The 24,541-nt window shown below is 37.5% G+C and overlaps 1 protein-coding gene across 1 annotated transcript in view; it reads right to left on the reverse strand.

Moving 5' to 3' along the window:
* Positions 1 to 4,437: 4,437 nt before the first annotated feature.
* The window catches only part of MRPL1 (mitochondrial ribosomal protein L1), a 97,334-nt gene continuing 77,230 nt past the window's right edge, over positions 4,438 to 24,541 (reverse strand). Inside the window, exons 8-9 of the mRNA XM_025386242.1 lie at positions 7,358 to 7,439; positions 4,438 to 4,734 (exon numbers count right to left, since the gene is read on the reverse strand). Of these exons, the coding sequence (XP_025242027.1) occupies positions 4,619 to 4,734; positions 7,358 to 7,439 (198 nt within the window). The 3' untranslated portion in view covers positions 4,438 to 4,618. The remainder of the gene's footprint in view (positions 4,735 to 7,357; positions 7,440 to 24,541) is intronic.

Below are 24,541 nucleotides of genomic sequence, written 5' to 3' on the forward strand. Positions count from 1 at the left end.
AAAGATTGTTTTGGGGACAAAACTGACTTGACATATCCAATCTCATTCTGGATAAAAAGCTAGTATCTTTTAAAATCTCAGATTGCTTGCTTACAGATATAAGTAAGAATTATGGAGAAGCAACTCCTTTAAGAGGATTACTTATTTCAATTGTTTTTAGTAACCTAGGCTTTGTCTGTAGAGAACAAAACAATGGCAGTAAGCTGAGATAGCTCTATTGGGAGAGCATTAGACTGAGAACAAAACGATGGTTTTTAAATACTATTTGTGGGAAGTGCTTAAGGGGTTGATTGTAGGACCTTTATATATTTGATAGTATTTCTTTCATTTCTCTAGTGTTTGCAGTTCATGTTCTGTTCTGCTATGCAATCATTTATATGCATGTTTCTTTACTTTTTAAAGACTTTCCTGGATATATAAACAACAAAAAGTGTATTTAAAACTGTAGCAGTAGTTTGCAGTTCTAGTGGAGAGGAAAGCTGTAGGGCTAAACTTTCTACTTTTCTTATAGAAGCTTCTAAAAAGGCATTTCATAGTTCTTTTTAACAAATATTGTGTACCGCTTTTAAAACATCAATATTTGGATCAAAGCAAGACCCAGCTTATTTTCTGCTTGTTGTAAATTAAGCAAACAGAAATAAACTTTATTTTATGAAGGAAAATTTTTCCCTTCATTTTGCTATAATAAAAACAAAATGAAGAAAAAAAATTTGATTTACTGTTCTCTAAGGAAAAAAATATAAAGATTTAAATTGAGTAATATAGTGTAATTTTACTCTTTTTCCAGAAGCATACATTCAACAAAGCTCTAGTTAGCCAACAGGAAAAGCACTCTAATGGAAGAGTGGAGAGTAATTTATTCAGACCCTGGAATGTTCCTGCCTAGAGCAAATTTTCGAATCATATTTCCTTATTCTGGTTTGTTCTGCTCAATAAGTTACCTTTCTAAGACACAATAAGGCCTTTTAGTCACATCAGACCTTTTGACCCAGGAATGCCACTTCTAAAACTTAGAAAATAAATTACACTCCAATGATTTCTCCAAAGCACTGCAAATAATGGGAGGAAGGGGATCCTGGAGTTAGTTAAATGTACAACAATTGAGGAATGATTCCATAAAATAAAACATCAACAGGATGGACTATTGTTCAACCATTAAAACGATGCTTTTCATATGGCTTTTTTGTTTGTTTGTTTGAGACGGAGTCTCGCTCTGTCGCCCAAGCTGGAGGGCAGTGGCACGATCTTGACTCACCGCAAGCTCTGCCTCCCGGGTTCACGCCATTCTCCTGCCTCAGCCTCCCAAGTAGCTGGGACTACAGGCGCCCGCCACCACGCCTGGCTAATTTTTTTTGTATTTTTAGTAGAGATGGGGTTTCACTGTGTTAGCCAGGATGGTCTCAATCTCCTGACCTTGTGATCCGCCCACCTCGGCCTCCCAAAGTGCTGGGATGACAGGCATGAGCCACCGCGCCCAGCCTCATATGGCATTTTAAATATACGAAATGCTTACTTTATAACATGTGCACACACGGATACATACACACTCATAACTGAAGACAACAAAGTACTAAAATATTAATACTGGTTATCATTCAGTAGTAGATTATGAATTTTAAAATATCTAATCAGTATTTTTAATTTTTTCAATAACGACTATACTTATCCATTAATTAAAAGAAAATCTACAAATAGCAGAGCTTCTACTTTGTACACTGAGATCTTCAAATAATGATTAATCTGTAAGCTTTCAAAAGATGGTAACTGTGGAAAACAGGTAGGTATCTTTTCCTCTCCATCCTGTGTTACTCTTTCCTCATCCCACTCTAACTCTTCTACTTCTACTTTCTTCACATCAGCCCTGCCATAATTCATTAACTAGAAATACCAAGAAACTGAAGGCAATTATTCAATATTTTAAAATTTTAAAGCTGCTCAATTAAATGGTTGATCTTAGAATATATATTTAAAAAGAGGTAAAATAGCCCAATGGCTAAAAGAGACTAAGGTCTTTAAAATTAAACAGATCTGGGTTTAAATCTTAGTTTGCCACTTATGACACGTCACAGAAGTTTCATTTTCCTTACCTGTGAAATGGGAGTACCACTCTGCTTAGTGAATTGCTGTGAGGATGAAATGAGAGGATGCATCTAAAGTATAAGAAGGTAGTACGCATTTGTTAGTCTGTTTTGTGTTGTTATAGCAGAATACCTGAGAAGGTAATTTATAAAGCATAGAGATTAATTTCTTGCAGTCTGCAGGCTGGAAGACCATGATGAAGGAGCTGGCTTCTAGTGATAACCTTCTTGCTGTAGTCATACCATGGCAGAAGGCAGAAGGGCAAGAAAGGGCAAGAGGAAGCCAGCCAGGGAGGAAGAGAGAGCAAGCAAGCATGCAAGGTATGCCCAAGAGTTCCTTGCAGTCTTAAGCCCTTTTATTATTATTTTTACAATTTGTATAAATTTAAGAGGTACAAGTATAGTTGTGTTACAGGATATATTGCTTAGTGGTGGCCTGGGCCTTTTAATGTAACCATCACCCAAATAGTGTACATTGTACTTACTCATTTCTCAACCCTCACCATCCTCCTCCCACCCTCCCTCTCTTCGGAATCTCCAATGACTATACTCAGCATTAATTCATTCATGAGGGCAGAGCTGTCACGACTTGTACCTCCCATGAGGCTTCATCTCTCAACACTGTTGCATTGGGGATTAAGTTTCCAACACATACTTTTTGAGGGACACATTCAAACCATAGCAGCACCCAATAAAAGGTAACTGCTGTTACTGTTTTCTAGTAATGTTATGGCTGTTTTGGGTAAGCAAACCCTAAGTTTTAATTTTCCTGTGGGGAAAAAAAAGCTTAGTGGGGTACTGTGGCTATTCAGTCATTTGGAATTCTCAGATCACTAACATCTCAAAAAGAATTTGGGAGACCTATATGGAGCTGTCAAAATTTTCTTTACAAAGTAGGTATTAATCCATTTTCCCTCAAATGTCTTGTATAGCTGATGTTTTCAAACTACACTCTAATCACTAACCCACATTAATTGTTACGTCTGAATTCTCTTTAATGGTTTCTCCTTCTGCTTGTTTCTATGAGGCTGGGAGGGTTGAACTGCATCACATCCCACATTCTGAATTGGCCTAATTATTCCCACTTGAGGTCAGTTGATTTGTACCTCCATCTCTTGTATCTTCTGTAAACTGAGATGTAGGTCTATAAGCTTGATTAGATTGAAGCAGAACAGCCTTGGCAAGAATAAATACTTCATTGGTAGTGATGAATTTCATCTTGAAACATGTCTATTCCTTGGCCAAGTTGAGTGTGCTAATTCTCTGTGTTCTAGGCAGATTTATGGTTCCCAAGTAGATCAATGCAAAATGAATCAAAATAATTTGTGTTATTAGAAATCTAATTGTTTTAAAATAATACATTGTGTAATTGTGAGAATTGTGTTACCCAGCTCTTCTTCAAAAAAGATTTTACCTTGAAAAGCTAGAGCTGGTGAGTCAACACCAAAAATAAAATAAAATGAGACTCATTAATGAGAAAAAAATAACAAAACAAAAACAAACTAGGTATTTAAACCCCACCAACAAATTCACCATCACTATTATTTCATAAAAGAAAATTCATTCAAATAACCCCTAAAAAGGTGGAAGATACTTCAAGTAATCATTCCCAAGAAAGGACAGCTGGCAATTGCATGCCAAAATAATCCTTATTTTTTTTTCATTTTGTCATAAATCAGTAAGCACTTAAGGATTAATATCGGTCTGCAAACTGGTACCTGATGCAAGATGCTTTACTTCTTGTCCTGATTTTTAATCCATGAATGAAGTTGTTCTAGCTACTTCATGGGAATGTTCATTCGACAAACACTAACCAAACACTTGTTATACTATTAAGCAGAGAAATTCAGGAGCAAATGAGGTCACGTATATGAAAACACTGTATACAGTGCCTTGTAGATTGCAAAGCATCATAAAAATATGTGGTATTTTACAAATGTATATATTATCATATATAATTATATAATATATATTACATATATTACATAATTATATAATATATAACTATATATTACATATACATATTATATATATATAATTACAAACCGATTCCTAAAAAGAGATAACCCAACACATGTTTTAGTGACTTAGCAATTTTCTATATTCATGCTATCAAAAATAGTACTCAGAATTCTTTGGAATGCATACTTTCCTTCCTTTTTTTTTTTAAAGAAAATAGTTATCTTTGTGATGTACCTCATGATTCTGCCATTTTCTGCTTTATGGGAACTGAGGATGTTACCATTCCCTCAGATGGTTATGACTCCCAAGGGAAAGTTATCAAGCTAGAAACTGCTGCTATAATTACCAATATGTAGACTCTGGATTCTAAAAAAGAAAATGTCACAGGGTCTAAAAGGCAGGTTCAGACAAAGAGAAAATTTTATTTTCTTATTCTTGAAATGACTAAGATTTTTCAGTGTTAAAGTTCACTTTCAAGTATGATCAATAACGAGACATCAAATGTAAAAATTATACAGTTTTATAATTTTCTCCATTGCTTCTTAAACCACTTAAAGTAATTTCACAATTCAACACATTTAGATGTCTTTTTCACTTTCTTCATTTTTTACTTCTTTAGGCAACAATGGATCAATCTTCAGTAATAAACCTTCACTTGTTGAACTACGAAGGAAAGCACGTATCACAAAGGGACCTGGAAACAAAAATGAGAATCAACTTTGATTTTATATCACAATATCACCTCATGAGCAAATACAGTAAACCCTCACTAAATATTGTCACTAGGTTCTTGGAAACTGCAACTTTAAGCAAAACAACTTTTAGAGAAATCAATTGTACCATAGGCTAATTAATAAGAGTTAAGTTTCGAAGACAAATTTCTAGTCACAAAAATATCACCAAGCTTCTAAATAAAGAGCTCAAACACTTCTAATATTAACCACTGAAATAAATTTGAACTATAAATACATTTAAGATTAATAAAAGCAATAATTATTTACCCAACTGTTGGTAAATCAGAGTGACAGGAGTCATAGTGGTGGTGACTTAAATCAAAGACTAAGTGTTTGCAAAATGAAAACCGTAAGAAGCGCCATCTGCCACCATGCAGTTCAAAAACAAACTAACAAATATGATTGGCTCCCTGAGTGCTTTCATACCACATCATTTATTGTCCTACATTTGTATGATCATCATATACTTTGCACATTTTTATTTTACAATAGTTTGCATTCATTCATTCATCTTCCAACTCCCTTATTCCAGTCCAGGGTTGCGGGAGGCCAAAGCCTATCCCGGCAGGTCAGAGCATAGGTGGGAATGATCTCCAGATAAGCAGCATCTCACTGCAGGGCACACGTACACACCCCCCACACTCATTCACACCAGGACCACGTAGACATACCAATTAACCTAATATGCCCATCTTTGGGATGTGGGAGAAAACCGAAGTACCCAGAGAACCCATGCAGACATGAGAACATGCGAACTCCACACAGACAGTGGCTCTGGCCAGGAATCTATTTTTTTCTTATGAATGTTATAATGAAATAACATTGGACAAAAGGATATTATTCAAGGACATGCTGTACAAATATGCAGCAGGAAAACTTACAGAACTCATGTCATATTTTCACATGAAGAGTACTGTATTACTAAACTTTTTGTATTACTGTATAACATTTTGAATTATAAGAAGAGGAAGATAGTTTCATTTCTAGAATATAAGACAAACTAGTTGTACTCTAGAATATTAGAGATTTATCCTTGAAACTACATATACTCACTAATAATTCATTTCTCTCTTCCAGAAGATGATCACCTACAATTTATTTTATTGCAAAGTCAACAGTGAAGGGAACAGGTGGTGATATTTACATTTGATGGAAATATTATAAATATTTATTTAAAACAGTCAGCACAGATGCTACCTTTGTGTTACCACACAGTTGGTAAAGTTCCCTAAAAACTAAAATGCTTTTCATAAGAACAATGTTAAGGGGCTTCATTTAAAATAGCAAAAAGACAGCCAGACACCATGGCTCACACCTGTAATCCCAGCACTTTGGGAGGCCAAGGTGGGTGGATCACCTGAGGTCAGGAGTTCGAGACCAGCCTGGCCAACATGATGAAACCCCATCTCTACTAAAAATACAAAAATTAGCTGACATGGTGGCAGGCGCCTATAATCCCAGCTACTTGGGAGGCTGAAGCAGGAGAATTGCTTGAACCTGGGAGGCGGAGGTTGCAGTGAGCTGACATCAAGCCACTGCACTCTAGCATGGGCGACAGAGTGAGACCCTGTCTCAAAAAATAAAATAAAGTTGCAAAAAGAGAATCACAACATTTAAACATGCTAAGGGGGCTTCATATGAAATAGCAAAAAGAGAATAACAACATTTTGAGGATTTGCTGTCCATCATCTACTCCTACTATGGTCTCAGAGGATCCTGTACTGAAATCAAAGTTCTCTGTGGACTATAAGAATCCATACACATCCAATTACTTAGTAGTATGGCCATATTTAGGACAAGAGAATTAACAAGGGTGATATTTATTCACCAGTATGGTTAACTCCCAAAGAAGGTGAAAAATAGCTTAAGATTGTGTTTTAATTATAAACTTGGTTATAAAAGTAAACCTGACAAATTCTTATCATGGTAAGCCTACAAATGAATAATCAATCGAGTATAATGGACCCTTGCTTGGCTTCAACCATCCACAAGTGAAATTTGTCTGAGGAAGGAATTTGAACAGCACACAACACAATGATAAAGAAACTGGACACCTGTGTTCCAGCCTACAACACCGTTTTCGCATCTCAACTGAGTTGAGTGATTCTCTATGAATCACCTCATTTATAAATGACTCTCATGACACAATAAAATGATCTTCTTTCTTTCCTGTAATAAATAAATAAGATTAAGAAAACCAACTGCTAGTGCCAATGACAAAGTTAATGATCTGGCTTCAAAATGTCATTTTAGAAATAATTTTAGTCCCTAACATCACTGTAAGTTTAAAGCAATCAGTTACGGTTTTCTTTCAAACTTTGCTACATTTATTAGTAGTAATAATGTGGGAATCTACAAAGGTTTCAGGATGCATTCCTCATTAATGCTAGAGAAATCCTTTGGAGAATTAAATTTATTTATCTAATCCCTGGAAATATAATATTTGCATGTTAACTTGATATTTTATTTAATATTTTACATTTTGCTATTATACTTGCATGTTAACTTGACTTTTTTCTTCATATTTTACATTTTAAAGTATCGCGGGGTCATAGGGAAGTCTACCCTCAGCAAACCACTTACCCAAATTCAGTGGTCTGTGCCTACAAACTTCATTAATAACTGCTTGTAGATTGGCAGCTATCTGGTCACTTGACATATCCAACTGAAAGAAAGTAACATATACAAGATTAATGATGAGAAAGTAAGAAGATAATACAATTATTCTAGACTATTTTTCAAATATTCAATCAATGCAAATTATCTAGTAAGTGACCCTACTGTGAAAGGGGAAAACCTCTACAGCTCTTTGTTTCGAATGCCACATTTACATGTCTTCACTTGTCAAGATTTAATAGATTTATAGAACATGTTATAACAAATTGAAGTTGAAGTTTTTCTACTTGAGAGTCCTTGACTTCCAAGTAATTTCCCCAAAGCATATCTTGGAGCAGAATACATCATTTCCTACACCCACCCTGCAAGGAAACAGTGATATTTTCTCATGAAGTTTGTTGATTTAAAGGAAACTAAGAAAATGTTTAGAAATTAATGTTTTCATGAGTCCAAAATAAAACTGCTTGCCACATGCATTCAGACAATACATATCTACACAGAGACAATTTCAGGATGTTGTGCTAACATTCTAATTTTTCAAACACTCTATGCAATAACAATTATCTTGTCATTTAGCAGTGAGTAAACATACAGTGAATGAGTCCTATTCATAAAACTCCCTAAACTCAAATTACTCCCTTGAAAAGTCTTTGTGTTTATTATTCAAATTCAATGACTCTTATTCTTCCTAAATATTCTAGTTAAAATCCGCTATATTACATTCAAATGTTTACAGGATTTTGCACCATGCCAAATAAACCAATTTTTAAAAAATTCATGGTTGGGCACAGTGGCTCACGCCTGTAATACCAGAACTTTGGGAGGCCAAGGCAGGCGGATCACCTGAGGTCAGGAGTTTGAGACCTGCCTGGCCAACACGGTGAAACCTCGTCTCTACTAAAAATACAAAAATTAGTCAGGTGTGGTGGCAGATGCCTGTAATCCCAGCTACTCAGGAGGCTGAGGCAGGAGAATTGCTTGATCCCAGGAGGCGGACGTTGCAGTCAGCTGAGATTGCGTCATTGCACTCCAGCCTGGGTGACGAGAGTGAAACTCTGTCTCAAAAAAAAAAAAAGAAGATTCATATAAAATTAAAGTAGCTTAACAGGCAAAATTTATACAGTACAACAGTTGAAGTTCAAACAAGATTTCTGTTTTCCAAAGACTCTGAGAGCCCTGTGAGAACTGTGCCCCACATAAACATAAAGAGAATTCGTCCTAAAAAAATTATTTTATCAGCATCAAACAGCATTTATTCAACACCCACTTGGGCACGATGCAGTACCAAATCCTAAGTGAGAAAGGTTGGACAATACTGGAGGAATTCTCACTTTATGCCAATCCTTAAGTAGAAGTTCTGAGAGGATAAAAAAGCAATGTTTAGTTCACCTTATTAAGTCCATACACCATACAGACTTTAATTTGCATTGAAGCAGGTAGCTCACTGGCAGAGAAGGCACCTTACATATTTATATTGAAAAATAAAAAAGAAAAGGCTAAAGGCATCAGCATGTGTCCCTGCCTTCAATTCCCCTCTTAACTCTGCACAATATATGTTTCAAAAATATAAAACAATTATGTCCCCTGCAACTTTCATTATTAGGATACCTTCAATGATTTTATCAATTTAAGTTTAAAAAAACCACAAAAATGTTTTAAAACATAGTTTACACTTTTATTCAAATTTTAGCATATTTAATATATGGTACTGTGCCCTCTACTGAATTTTAAAATATATGTATAGCTATACTTTTTATTTTAGATATTGTGCAAAATTATGGAAATGTTACATATCTCATAGGCATTACTGTGATTATTTAATTGGCTAATGACAAGACAGATAGTTGTGTACAAAAACAAAATATAAATGTGGATGAGTTTTATCAAAACTTGCTAAGGAAATTCATTTGGGGTGACAATGATCTAAAGAGAACTCAGAAAAGCAAACTTACAAGGTTTTCTGCCAACTTCTCAGTTAGTCTGCACTCCAATAGTGCTTTCCCATGTGATAACATTTTGTGGTCTTAAGGAGGCAGGATGACTATTTTGAGGAGAGAATATTATCTATTATATTAACAAAAGCACAGTATATGACTTGGTACAGCAAGGGAAAAACAAACAGGGATGGGGTTGATCTTGAAGGGGATATAGGACTATGTTAAGCACCATATTTGTATGTGTGCATATGTGTGTATTTGAATATATAACAGTCACAATACTATATATGTTTAAAGTGATTATCCACTGCAAGACAAAACAGTTATTCCTTATTCTGGAGCATACATGTTTTCAAAAAAAAAAAAAAAAAAAAAAAAAAAGACCACTTTACTTTCTGCTTAGCATCCCTTATTATGTCAGAAACCATTCCCTAAGCAGACAGAAGGCTTCTACAAAAGATGTCAGGGCAGTGGCTCAGTGGACACAGGTGAACTTTATGTCTCTATCTCTGTTTTAACTCTCAGATTTCCCCCTTTTTGTGTAATTCCTAACCATTTTATTCAATAACTTTCTTATCATTATGATAAAACTAAAAATCAGTGGTTCTTAACCCCTTTTTTTTTTTTGTCCCGTTGAGATGCATATGTCATAATTCATCTCAGGGCAAAATGTAATCACAAGCATGTCCAAGCCAGTGATTCTTAAAACATTTTTAGGTCATTGAGTCTTGCTAGAGAAAAATTCACAAAAAGAACTTAGTCTACACGACCAGGGTCTTCATAGATTCTCTGATTTAAAAGAAAGGGGATAAAAGAAGAAAGATTCCTGGGGAAAGTGTCTGAGTTAAAAAGGATCCCTGGGCCACATTTTGAGAACCACTACTACAGAGGTTAGTCTGTCCAGGTATTTTGAAGGACTAAGGATTACAGTGTGAATAAAGGATTTTTACAATCTTACAGAAGATAGAACCAAAAAAAGAAGAAAAAAAAAAAGCACCCCATACATGATTTTTAAACAATCACATGTTCCTTCTAAAGTGGCAACTTATATTACTATAAATGCTCTGACAGTCTCTAGATGACTAATCACCTTTGACTGAAAACTGCAGAGAGGACTGCTGCTTTGGATAAGCACCTGTTAGACCACTTGGCCTCCAAAATCCCTTCCAAATGTAATATTCTAAGACTATATAAAGTGTGGTCTGGCAGACGGCTTTTAAAGATGGGCCAAAACTCTTAATTTCCATGACTCCTAACAGTCTAAACTAAGAAAAGAAAGGTTATCCATATGTCTCCTACATAACATAAAGTAGTAATAATAATTGATGGTGCAGCTCTGTTTATTGGGTACTTACTTTGGGCCAAGCTCTAAGTGTTCACATAGATATTCTTATTCATTTCTCCCAAGAACCCTATGAGGTAGGTGCTACTATTATCCTTTATTTACACTTATAAACAGACTCAGAAAACTCTGTAACTTATTCATGGGGACACACATGGTAAGGAGTGGCCAAGTAGCTACGTGTCTGAGCACTTAAGGCAGACAAACCTCACTTCCACCACCTTACTAGCTTATGACTCTGGACATAGCTATTACAAGTTGGTGATCTTTATATAAGGAAAATGAAGTATCAGTTGTCTGAGAAACACAAATGAGTGTGTTGTATACTAAGGGGAGAAAAAAGAGAAACTAAGTGAAACACCAAAAGAATATACATTTAAGATGGAAAAATAAGAATTTTTCTCTTTGCCCAATGAATCCTTTACTACCTTCCTAATTTTTAGATGTTAACACCATACAACTTAGCAACATTTACTTAACCCCTACTCTGTCAAGCAACACACAGAACCAGGAACAGAAAGATGAATAAGATACAAACCTTGCCCTTGAGATTACAATATAGACACTAAAACACACCATAAGAAATACCACTTTAACTATATGAACAAAGTGCCACAAGGGCACAGAGGAAGAAGTAATTGACACGGAGGCTTTACTCATCACCAAAGAAGGTGATATCTAAGCTGAATCTTAAAGGATGACGAATTTTGAAGGACAAAGAGGATCTTCTAGGCAGAGGCACCAGCATAAGGTAATGTGAGACAAAGGTGGATCAGGAGAACCCACAGACCCTTGAAGGAAGCGGATTGCTCTGGCAGGCCCCAGAGACAGCAGAAAACTGTGCTGCTATCCATGGCTGAGAGACCTGAAGACAGTTTGCATCACAGTACTCTGTGCAGACATGCCCCACTACCAGTCTGGAGCCTGGTAACTCTGCTGGGTGGCCAGATCCAGAAGAGAAATAACAATCATTACAGTTTGGCTCTCAGGAAGCCCCATCCCTAGGGGAAGAAGGGGAGCACTACATCAAGGGAACAACTGGTGGGACAAAGAATCTGAACAGCAGCCCTTGAGCCTCAGAACTTCCCTCTGACATTGTCTGCCCAAATAAGGAACCAGAAAAACAACTGTGGTAATATGACAAAACCAAAGTTCTTAAATACCCCCCTCCCCCAAAAGATAACACTAGCTTATCAGCAATGGATCGCAATGGATTGAAACCAAGAAGAAATCCCTGAATTGCCAGGAAAAGAATTCAGAAGGTTGATTATTAAGCTAATCAAGGAGGCAGCAGAGAAAGGTGAAGTCCAACTTAATGAAATCAAAAAAGTGATACAAGATATGAAGGGAAAAATCTTCAGTGAACTAGATAGCATAAATAAAAAATAATCACAACTTCTGGAAATGAAGGACACACTTACAGAAATGCAAAATGCACTGGAAAGTCTCAGCAATAGAATCCAACAAGCAGAATAAAGAATTTCAGAGCTCAAAGGCAAGTTTTTGAATTAACTCAATCCACAAAGAGAAAGAAAAGAGAATCAAAATAAATAAACAAACAAAGCCTCCAAGAAGTTGGGATTATGTTAAATGATCAAAACTATGAATATGGTGTTCCTAAGGAAGAAATCAACAAGTTTGAAAAACATATTTGAGGGAATAATCAAGGAAAACTTCCCAACCTTGCTAGAGATCTAAATACAAAGCAGCTCAAAGAACACCTGGGAAATTTATTGCAAAAAGATCATTGCCTAGGCACATAGTCATCAGGTTATCTAAAGTCAAGATGAAGGAAAGAATCTTAAAAGCTGTGAGGAAAAAGCACCAGGTAACCTAAGAAGGAAAACCTATCAGGTTAACAGCAAATTTCTCCGCAGAAACCCTACAAGCTAGAAGGGATTAGGGCTCCATCTTCAGCCTCCTTAAAAAAAAAAAAAAAATTATTGGCCAAGATTTTCATATCCAGTGAAACTAAACTTCATAAATGAAGGAAAGATACAGTCTTTTTCAGACAAACAAATGCTGAGAGAATCTGCCACTACCAAACCAGCATCACATTTAGCAGTTCTGTTAGAACTGCTAACAGAAGCTCTAAATCTTAAAACACATCCTTGAAATACACCAAAATAGGACCTCGTTAAAACATAAATCTCACAGGACCTATAAAACAAAGATGTAATAAATTTAAGAAAAAAAAAGGTATCAGGCAACAAATAGCACAATGAATAGAACAGTACCTCACATCTCAATACTAATGTTGAATGTAAGTGGCCTAAATGCTCTACTTAAAAGATACAGAATAGCAGAATGGATAAGAATTAACCAACCAAGTATCTGCTGTCTTCAAGAGACTGCCTAACACATAAGGACTCAAATCGACTTAAGGTAAAGAGGTGGGAAAAAAATTAATTCATACAAATGGACACCAAAAGTGAGCAGGAGTAGCTATCCTTAGACAAAACAAACATTAAAGCAACAGCAGTTAAAAAAGACAAAGACATTATATTTTGACATTATATAATGATAAAAGAACTTGTCCAACAGGAAAATATCACAATCCTAAATATATATGCACTAACACTGGAACTCCCAAATTTATAAAACAACTACTACTAGACCTAAGAAATGAGATAGATAGCAACACAATAATAGTGGGAGATTTCAATACTCCACTGATAGCACTAGACAGGTCATCAAGACAGAAAGTCAACAAAGAAACAATGGATTTAAAATATACCCTAGATCAAATGAGCGTTAAGAGATATTTACACAACATTCTACCCAACAACTGCAGAATATACATTCCATTCATCAGCACATGGAACATTCTCCAAGATAGACCATATGATAGACCACAAAACAAGTCTCAATAAATTTAAGAAAACTGAAATTATATCAAGTACTCTCTCAGACCACAGTAGAATAAAAGTGGAAATTAACTCCAAAAGGAACCCTCAAAACCATAGAAATTAAACAACCTGCTCTTGAACGATCACAGGGTTAACAATAAAATCAAGATGGAAATTAAAAAATTCTTTGAACTGAATGATAATAGTGACACAATCTATTAAAACCTTTGGGATTCAGTAAAGGGAGTGCTAAGAGGAAAGTTCATAGCCTTAAATGCCACATCAAAATATCTGAAAGAGCAAAAATAGACAATCTAAAGTAACACCTCAGAGAACTAGAGAAACAAGAACAAACCAAACCCAAACCCAGCAGAAGAAAAGAAATAACCAAGATCAGAGCAGAACTAAATGCAATGGAAACAAACAAACAAACAAACAAACAAAAAACAATACAAAAAATAAATGAAACAAATAGCTGGTTCTTTGAAAAGATAAATTAAATCGATAGATGATTAGCGAGATTAAGGAAGAAAAAGAGAAAATCCAAATACGCTCAATTAGAAATGAAACAGGAGATATTACAACTGATACCACAGAAATACAAAAGATCATTAAAGGCTACTCTGACACCTTTATGCGCATAGAAAACCTCTATGCACACAGAAAACCTAGAAGAGATGGATAAATTCCTCGAAATAGACAACCCTCCTAGATTAAACCAGGAAGAAATAGAAACTCTGAACAGACCAATAACAAGCAGTGAGATTGAAGTGGTAATCAAAAACAAAACAAAACAAAAAAACTGCCAACAAAAAAATTACAATAGCTACAAGAAGTAAAATAAAATACTTAGGAGTATACCTAACCAAAGAGGCAAAAGACCTCTATACAAAGAAAACTACAAAACACTGCTGAAAGAAATCATAGACAACACACACAAATGGAAACATACCCCATGCTCATGGATGGGCAGAATCAATATTGTGAAAATGACCATACTGTCAAAAGCAATATACAAATTCAGTGGAATTCCTATCAAAATACCAACATCATTCTTCACAGAACTAGAAAAAAAAAATCCTAAAATGTATATGGAACCAAAATGATCCCACACAGCCAAAGCAAGACTAAGCAAAAAGAAAAACTCTGGAGGCATCATATTACCTGACTTCAAACTATACTATAAGGCCATAGTCACTAAAACAGCATGGTACTGGTATAGAAATAGACACAGAGACCAATGGAACAGCACAGAGAACCCAGAAATAAACCCAGGTACTTACAGACCATCTTTGACAAAGCAAACAAAAACATAAAGTGGGGAAAGGACACCCTATTCAACAAATAGTGCTGGGATAATTGCCAAGCCACATGTAGAAGAATTAAACTGGATCCTCATCTTTCACCTTATACAAAAATCAACTCAAGATGGATCAAGAACTTAAATCTAAGACCTGAAACTGTAAAAATTCTAGAAGATAACATCAGAAAAACCCTTTTAGACATTGGCTTAGGCAATGACTTCATGTCCAAAAACCCAAAGCAAATGCAACAAAAACAAAGATAAGTAGATGGGACTTCATAAAACTAAAAAGCTTCTGCACAGCAAAAGAAACAATCAGCAGAGTGGGAGAAAATCTTTACAATCTATACATTAGACAAAGGACTAATATCCAGAATCTACAAGAAACACAAAGAAATCAGGAAGAAAAAAAACAATCCCATCGAAAAGTGGGCTAAGGACATGGGGAGACGATCTCAAAAGAAGATACACAAATGCCCAACAAATATATGAAAAATGCTCCACATCACTAATGATCAGGGAAACGCACATCAAAACCACAATGCGATAGATACCACCTTACCCCTGCAAGAATGGCCATAATCAAAAAATAAAAAAATAATAGATGTTGGCGTGGATGTGGTGAAAAAGGGACTCTTACACTGCTGGTGGGAATGTAAACTATTAGTAGTACAACCACTGTGGAAAACAGTGTGGAGATTCCTTAAAGAATTAAAGTAGAACTATCATTTGATCTAGCAATCCCAGTACTGGGTATCTACTCAGAGGAAAAGCAGTCATACGAAAAAGATACTTGCACACGCGTGTCTTCAGCAGCACAATTCGCAATTGCAAAAATATGGAACCAATCCAAATGCCCATCAATCAATGAATGGATAAAGAAATTGTGGTATATATATACAGCATGGAATACAACTCAGCCATAAAAAGGATTGAAATAATGGCATGCACAGCAACCTGGATGGAATTGGAGACCATTATTCTAAGTGAAGTAACTCAGGAATGGAAAACCAAACATTGTATGTTCTCACTCATAAGAGGGAGCTAAGCTATAGGAGGCAAAGGCATAAGAATGATATAGTGGACTTTGGAGAATCAGGGGAAAGGGTGGCAGGGGAGTGAGGGAGAAAAGACTACGCTTTGGGTACAGTGTACACTGCTTGGATGATGGGTGTACCAAAATCTCAGAAATCACCACTAAAGAACTTACTCATGTAACCAAACACTACCTGTTCCCCAAAAACTTATTGAAATAAAAAAATAAATTTTTTAAAAAACGTGGATCAGGGGACCATGAGGTAGTTCATTATATCTAGCTCCAGGGTTACGAACTCAAATGTCTACAGTGGCCAAAGTGGGAAACATGTGTAAGTGAGGAGGACTGGGTTTACATGCATATGCTTATACCATGTGTGTGATACAAGTTGTGCTGAGGTGGACAGCAACCACTAGGGATGGAGGCGGCAGAGTTGTTACACTAAGGGTTAACAGACTGAGGGCTGTGGGGCCAATGTCATCAGAACTCCTGATTTGTCAAGAACAGCTAAAAATCTGGATTTCTATGTGATACTCTCCAGTTTTTAAATCCTGATTCAATAGACAAACCGCCACCACTATTTGGGACCAACAAAGTAAGACTAGAGGCCAAATTCAGCCTGCAAGCTGCTATTTGTAACTTTGGTCTTCCAGTTGCACAACTGAAAACAGCGGGAAAGACTGAATTTGAACCTGAGGTAGTGATCTGCAACTAGGTCGCAAAGCGATTTAAAGGTAAAGATCTTAGAAAATACCCTGTCAGCAGTGAGAGGCCATTTAATGTTTCTAAGCATATAAATGGTATATCTGATCTATGGTTTAGAAAGAATTCTAGAAGAGTATGAAACAGGAGTTGGCATACTTTCTTTGTAAATGGTAAGGCAGTAAATATTTTAGGCTCTGTGGGCCAAATGGCCTCTGTCAGAATTCTTCCATTTCTGCCGTTCTGGTGCAAAACAAATCATACACAATACATAAATGAGCACAGTTGTATTCTAACAAAGCTTTATCTACAAAAACAGGTGGAGAGCTGGATTTGGTTTGCTGACTCCTGGTACAGAAGACAGACTGAAGGATGTCTGAGGAAATGAATGAGTAAAAGTCACCATTTTTGTTTTGTAAGTTTTTGCTATAGCAGAAGTATTTTTTGTTTTGTTTTGTTTTAAAAGAAAGCTTTGTTGGGTCCTGATAGACTTCTGGTTTCCTACTATGTATCTACTATGCAGTTGTCTGGCTAAGAAATGCATTGTTATTTAAAATTTAAAAAATGCTTAGCAATGGTTTCAGTAGCTGATATAAACTTTATATATGCATTTGAAACAAATTTCTTCAAGATTCACAATGAAGACTCAAATTTGAAAGGAAAAAAGGCATTTAGTACCCTATATTCTAAAGAAAGATGCCAACAATTAAGGCCACCAAAAAGGTCCTACCATATTCAACACCCAACCCAAGAAGCAGCAGAAGCCAAGTGAGGAGGCAAGACTCCAAGACGTTCATCTGGAAAGACCGGGCGGTACCTGCAGGAAGGAGAGACTGACTGAACATGAGAAGCAGCAGAAGCCACGTGAGGAGGCAAGACTCCAAGACGTTCATCTGGAAAGACTGGATGGTACCTGCAGGAAGGAGAGACTGACTGAACATGAGAAGCAGCAGAAGCCAAGTGAGAAGGAAAGACTCCAAGACGTTCCTCTGGAAAGACCAGGCGGTACCTGCAGGAAGGAGAGACTGACTGAACATGTGCTAAATGGAAGCAGTCCAACCACCCAAAACGGGGACCACAAATACGGATGGGGAAGTAGAGGCATTTGGGTTTTCCCCCTTAATCTCCTCTTTAGGCATCTACCCCAGAGCAGTTAGGCCTGGAAAAGGCACTGGGAGCCACGTACTTAGAACTGAGTATTCTAAGATCAAACCTGGGAGGCTGAAATCGTAATAAGCACACCCCACTTCAGGTCACACAAGTCATCAAAGCCTGGCTCCAAATTAGGCAAGGGAAATCTTTGGATATGAGATTAGAGTTTTGAACTGGAACACAGTCACTTGAACTATGAGATCTGTCTAGTATGTGTGCATCTAACAGAGAAGGGAAGTAGTACAGGGCACAGTTGAAAGAGAACGAAGAAAACGATGTCATGTTTATACTCCACTAAATTCACTTTTCTTCTTCTTTTTTTTGAGACAGCATTTTGCTTTGTCACCCAGACTGGAATGCAATGACACAAACACACCTCATGACAGCCTTGGCCTCCTGGCCTCAAGCAATCTTCCCATCTCAGCCTCTCAAGTAGCCAGGACCACAGGCATGCACCATCATGCTTGGCTAATTTTTAAAATTTTTGTAGAGATGGGGTCTCACCTTGCTGCCCAGGCCACTCTTGAACTCCTTGGCTCAGACGATTCTCCCACCTTGGCCTCCCAAAGTGCTGGGATTACAGGCATGAGTCATCGTGCCTGGTCTAAATTCAGATTTCTTAATAAACAACTACATATTTATACGTAGACACAGAATGTATTCTGTGTGTATGAGAGCCTTGAATTTATGTTCATCAGAATTATATTTATAATAATGAGATATTAAAAACAATCTAAATGCGCCAAAAAAAAGAAATAAAGTTGAATAAATAATTATGTGTCTACATAATAGGCTATGAAACAGCTATTAAAATGATACTTTGCAAGGATTTTAATGACATGGGAAAGTAAGATACAGTGTTAAAGGGAAAAGAATACAAAACTCAATATAAAATAGCCATTACTTAAAGAAAAAATATGTGCATACAGAAAGAGCAGTAATAAAAAGTACTAAAATGGTTAAAGATTACAAGAATTTGGAATGATTTTTGCATTCTTACCTAGGTGATTCAGTATTTTCTAAATATTTCATTATGTGCATTTATTACCTCTTAATAAAAAATTAGTTTTAGTTTAGCATTTAAAGTTATTAAAACCAGCCCTTTAAGATGCTATAAAATACAAGACATAGTTTACTTTTTTTTTTTTTAATGAGACGGAGTCTTGCTCTGTCGCCCAGGCTGGAGTGCAGTGGCACAAATTCGGCTCACTGTAACCTGTGCCTCCTAGATTCAAACGATTCTCCTGCCTCAGCCTCCCGAGTAGCTGGCACTACAGGTGTGTACCACCATGTCTGGCTAATTTTTTGTATTTTTACTAGAGACAGGGTTTCACCATATTGGTCAGGCTGGTCTTGAACTCCCGACCTCGTGATCTGCCTGCCTCGGCCTCCCAAAGTGCTGGGATTACAGGTGTGAGCCACTGTGCCCGGCCCATAGTTTACTTCTTAATGAAGATATAAAGCAACATAAGAATTATTCTTGGCCAGGCGTGGTGGCTCACGCCTGTAATTCCAGCACTTTCGGAGGCCGGGGCGGGTGGATAAGCTGAGGTAAGGAGTTTGAGACAAGCCTGCCCAACATGGCAAAACCCATCTCTACTAAAAATACAAAAAGTTAGCCAGGCATGGTGGCGGGCACCTGTAATCCCAGCTACTCATGAGGCCAAGGACAGGAGAATCGCTTGAACCCAGGAGGCAGAAACTGCAGTGAGCCAAGATGCGCCACTGCACTCCAGCCTGGGCAACAAGAGCGAAACTCCATCTCAAAAAGGGGGGGGAAAAAAAGAATTATTCTCACTGTTTTTTTTTGTTTTTGTTTTTTGTTTTTGTTTTTTTTTGAGACGGAGTCTCGCTCTGCCGCCCAGGCTGGAGTGCAGTGGCCGGATCTCAGCTCACTGCAAGCTCCGCCTCCCGGGTTCATGCCATTCTCCTGCCTCAGCCTCCCGAGTAGCTGGGACTACAGGCGCCCGCCACCTCGCCCGGCTAGTTTTTTGTATTTTTTAGTAGAGACGGGGTTTCACCGTGTCAGCCAGGATGGTCTCGATCTCCTGACCTCGTGATCCGCCCGTCTCGGCCTCCCAAAGTGCTGGGATTACAGGCTTGAGCCACCGCGCCAGGCCCAAGAATTATTCTCACTGTTGATATAGGGGCATAGACCCAAAGCCTGCCCGACCACCACTACAGCTCCTAACAAGCTAATTATGTTGTTATATGTTTACGTATTTTTTAATTACATTTTTAAAATTGAAAGGTAGTAAAATTAACTTTTTGTGGGGTGTATCTTTTGAAACTCATGTATACATTCAAGTAATGACCACTCCAATATAGGATACAGAATCCAAAAAATTCCCTCATGTGATTTCTCTCAGGCACAAACACCATCCACTCCTGACTCCTGGTAACCACTGATTTACTAGTGTTCTTTTTAAAAATGTCACTTAAACAAAACAACAGTATATAACTCATTAAACAATAACTCCCCACTGCCCCCTTCCTCCAGCCCCTGGTAACCACCATTCTACTTTCTATCTCTACGAATTTCACTGTTATAGGTACCTTATACAAGTGGCAGGATAAAATATTTGTCCTTTTGTGACTGGCTTATTTCACATAACAAAATGTTCTCAAGGTTCATGCATGTTGTAGGATGTGTCAATTTCCTTTCTTTTAAAGGCTGATAATATTGCAGTCAATGTGTGTGCTGCACTTTATCCATTCATCTGTTAATTGTCACATGGGTTGCTTGTACCTTCTGTCTCCTTTGAATAATGCTACTGTGAACATGGGTATGCCATCATCTGTTCAAGTTCCTGCTTTGAATTCTTTTGAGTATGTATCTAGAAGTGGATTTGGTGGATCACGTAATTCTATGTTTAATTTTTTGAGGAAGTGCCATATTGTTTTTCATAACGGCTATAGTATTTTACATTCCCACCAGCAATAAATAAGAGTTCCAATTCCCCTATATCCTTGCCAACACTTCTTATTTTTTCAAATAATAGCCATCCTACAGAGTATGAAGGGGTATCTTATTGTGATTTTAATTTGCATTTTACTGATAGCTATTAATGTTATGTGTTTATTGTCCATTTGTATTTCATCTTTGGAGAGATATGTATTCAGGCTCTGTGATGATTTTAAAATTGGGTTATCTTTTTATCATTGAATTGTAAAAGTTCTTTATGTACTCTCGATTCAAGTCTCATATCATATATATGATTTCCAGATATTTTCTCCCATTCAGTAGGTTGCCTTTGTGCTCTAATGATACCGTCATTTAATGCGCAAAAGTTTTAAATTTGGATGAAGTCCAATTTATCTAGTTCTTTTGTTGTCTGTGCTTTTGGTGTCAGTATGTAACCACTTCAGATTGGCTTTTTTCACTTAGGTTACAGTACAAAACCTTTTGAGATTCTAAGTTGCTGTGTCTACACAAGGGCTCATACCTTTTTTATTGTTGAGTGACATTCCACTGTGTGATGCACCAGAGATTTTTTCACACGTAGGAAAACATCCATGTACACAACTGGGTTTTTTTCAGCTTTTGATAATTATCAATAGAGTTACTGTAAACATTTGTGTTCAGGTATCTGTGTGAATGTAGGTTTCCATTTCACTTTAAATTTTTCATTGTGTGGAGTTAAAAACCCACAGAATTGCTAGGACATACGGTAAATGTATGATGAGCTTTATAAAATACAACTGTTTTCCACAGTAGCTGCACCATTCTGCATTCCTACTTGAAACGTATGAGAGGTGCAATTTCTCTGCAATCCTGCCATTATTTCTTTAAGTAATTTTCTGTACCATGCTTCTCCTTTCCTTCTGGAACTCCACTGACATGAAAGTTAGATCTTTTGTTACTGTCCCACAGGACCCTCAGGCTCTCTTCATTTTTTTCCAGTCTTTTGACTCTCTGCTTTTCAGACTGAAAAATTTCTATGATCTTAGAGTTCCCTGACTCTCCTCTGTCATCTCCATTTATTTCATCTCCAAGACTTTATAGTTTTATGAGGTCATTTTTCCAAGTTCCACACTCTGCTTGATCTCCCCAGTACTTCCGGGTTCCCTGGGGCTCACCTTTTCAGCTCTGCAATGAAAGATGGGGCTTTATTTACCCAGTTCTGACACATTTTGCAACCAAATGTTTCTCCACTGAGGGCCAACTAGCCCTCAAAGGACAAAGGCAGAGAAAAAAAGCAAGGGTGGTATGTCCCACCGTAACTACAGCTCCTCTAAACAGAAAGAAAGGTTCTAGCTGGGTGTGGTGGCTCACACCTGTTATCCCAGCATGCTGGACAGCTGAGGCTGGAGGATCACTTGAGAACAGGAGTTCGAGGCCAGTCCGAGCAACACAGCAAGACCCTATCTCTTAAAAAAAAATTAAAAATTAGCCACGTGTGGTGGAGCACATGTAGTCCTAGCTACCTGAGAGGCTGAAACAGGAGGATCCCTTGACTCCAAGTTTGAAGTTACAGTGAGCTATGCTTACATCACTGCACTCCAACCTTGGCAACACACAGCAACGCCTGTCTCAAAAAAAATTCTTTTTTTTTTTTTTTTTTTTAAAAAGGAAAGTTCCCTTCTCTTACAGTTTTAGATACCTGTGTCTTACCCTACACAAGTGGTCCCAACCTTTTTAGTACCAGGGACCGGTTTTGTAGAAAACAGTTTTTCCAATGGGGTGGGGGTGGGAGGTTCAGGATGATTTAAGCACATACTTATTGTGTATTCTATTTCTATTATTATTACACTGTAATATATAATGAAATAATTATACAACTCACCATGATGTAGAATCAGTGGGGGCCCTGAGTTTGTTTCCCTGAAACTAGATGTCCCATCTGGGGAGGATGGGAGACAGTGACACCCGAAGTGTGTTGCTTATGTGCAGTCTACTCTGTAATTTCGTTTTGGTTGCTGTCACTGAGGAAAACCCTGCTTCACAAAGAGGATGATGGAAATGGAAGCAGGCTTTCCAGAGCTTTTGTGGCAATCTCAGGATATTCCACACTGACTTTAATACAGAACATATGGAGATTTGAAGCTGTCTCAAACATACTTTCAAGGCCACTGTCATTTGTGATCTCACAAGTGGGCCAAGGATCCACTCCTTCCCAATTCAGGGGCCTTTTGTGGTTGGGAAGTAATGCCCAAACTCTGAAAGCTGAGAGAAGTGATCGTGCACCAGCTGGGAGAAAGGAGGCCCTGGCTCAGTCTCTTTCAAAACCTCTGCTAATGTTTAAAAAGTGTTAGAAATCCCAATGTTCACTCGTCACCCCCATAATTCCAGTTTGACTTTGAATGCAGCCCCTTTATCTGCCAATTTGAACACAGTTATTGTTTTCCCCGGAAGTGGCAGATTGAGTTTGTTGAGGAGGCTGAATATGTCAAACAAGTAAGCAAGTTTTGTGACCCATTCTGTATCACTGAATGTGCTGCCAGTGATGACTGTTTTTCTAAAAGAAATCTCTGGAGCAGCTCTTGGAACTGAAAAACTCTGGCCAGTGACCCATCTTTATAAAGTCATCTCACTTCTGTGTATAAGAGAAGATGTGTGTGCTCTGTGTCCATCTCCTCGCAGAACTGCATGAACAGACAAGAGTTAAGAGCATGTACTTTAATGTAGCTGATAATTTTAATCATGTCCTGCAAAACGTTTTTAAGTTTGGGTGACATTTTTCAGCTAGCCAGCACCTCCTTATGGATGACACAGTGCGCAGACTCTCATTCAGAAGTGACCTCTTTCACCCAAGTAGTGAAAGCAGAAAGCCGTCTAGTCACGGTAGCCACTCTGTCCATGTATATACCAACACGAGACGAATAATTCAGTTTTCCTGACATGTAACCATTCAAAGACTTGAAGAGTTCTGCAGCTGTGGTGTTGGTTGGCAACAAAAGTACACATAACATATCCTCATATATATCCTCCTGAAAAATATATCGCACAAAAACAAGCACTGTTGCCTTGTTAACATCAGTAGAATCGTCAACCTGGATTGTGTGTCACAGTGATTCGTTAATCCTAACAATTGTGCTTCAATATCCTCTGTTATTTCATTAATTCATCTAGTTACAGTGCTAGCTAAAAGAAGAAGACGTGCCACCTTTAGAATGCAGCTTCTCCTAAAAGTTCACAACAAATGTCCTTAGCAGGAGGCAGGATCAACCCCTCGCCAGTAAAGGGCTTTTTAGCTTTAGCAATGTGGTTAGCCACTAAGAATGATGCTGTCAGTGCAGACACATTTGATGAAGTGGTGGCCTTCAATTGCTTCTGTTCTTCATGTTCACGCTCTTTTCTTTTGAAATACTCCAAAGGCTTGTCTTTTAATGGAGGGTACGTGGTCTCTATGTGACAAAGCAGTTTTAAAGGTTTCATGGCTTCATTGGATAGCCGCTTGCCACACATTATACAAAGTGGGCTTGGAGAATGTGAATCATCCATTTCAACAAACCCATAATTTAAGAAGGAATCTTGCTCTTGGTATTTCTTTTAAATGCAGCTTTCTTTTTGCTGGCAGTCTCAGAGTCTTCTCTTGTCTCGTCATTGAGTCTTTCCTCCTTTTCAAAGAAGCTCTCCAGTGGCATTTGTTTTTTACTCATTTTGGCTAGGGTTAGCCTGCGGGCTTACCAAAACTGTGACTGAGACAAGTGCGCAGTGCGGGAAAGAGGTGCAGATGGAAGTGGTAAATCAAATAATGGGCAGGCCATACACAGACTAAAATAAGGGTTGGATTCTGACTTAAAGCCTGCCACCAAATGCAGCTGCACAATTGAAGTATATCAGCTTACCTGCCACTATAAAGCCTGCCACCAGATGCAGCTTAATT

This window comes from Theropithecus gelada, chromosome 5 (genome assembly GCF_003255815.1).
Source record: "Theropithecus gelada isolate Dixy chromosome 5, Tgel_1.0, whole genome shotgun sequence".
Taxonomy (NCBI): Eukaryota; Metazoa; Chordata; class Mammalia; order Primates; family Cercopithecidae; genus Theropithecus; species Theropithecus gelada.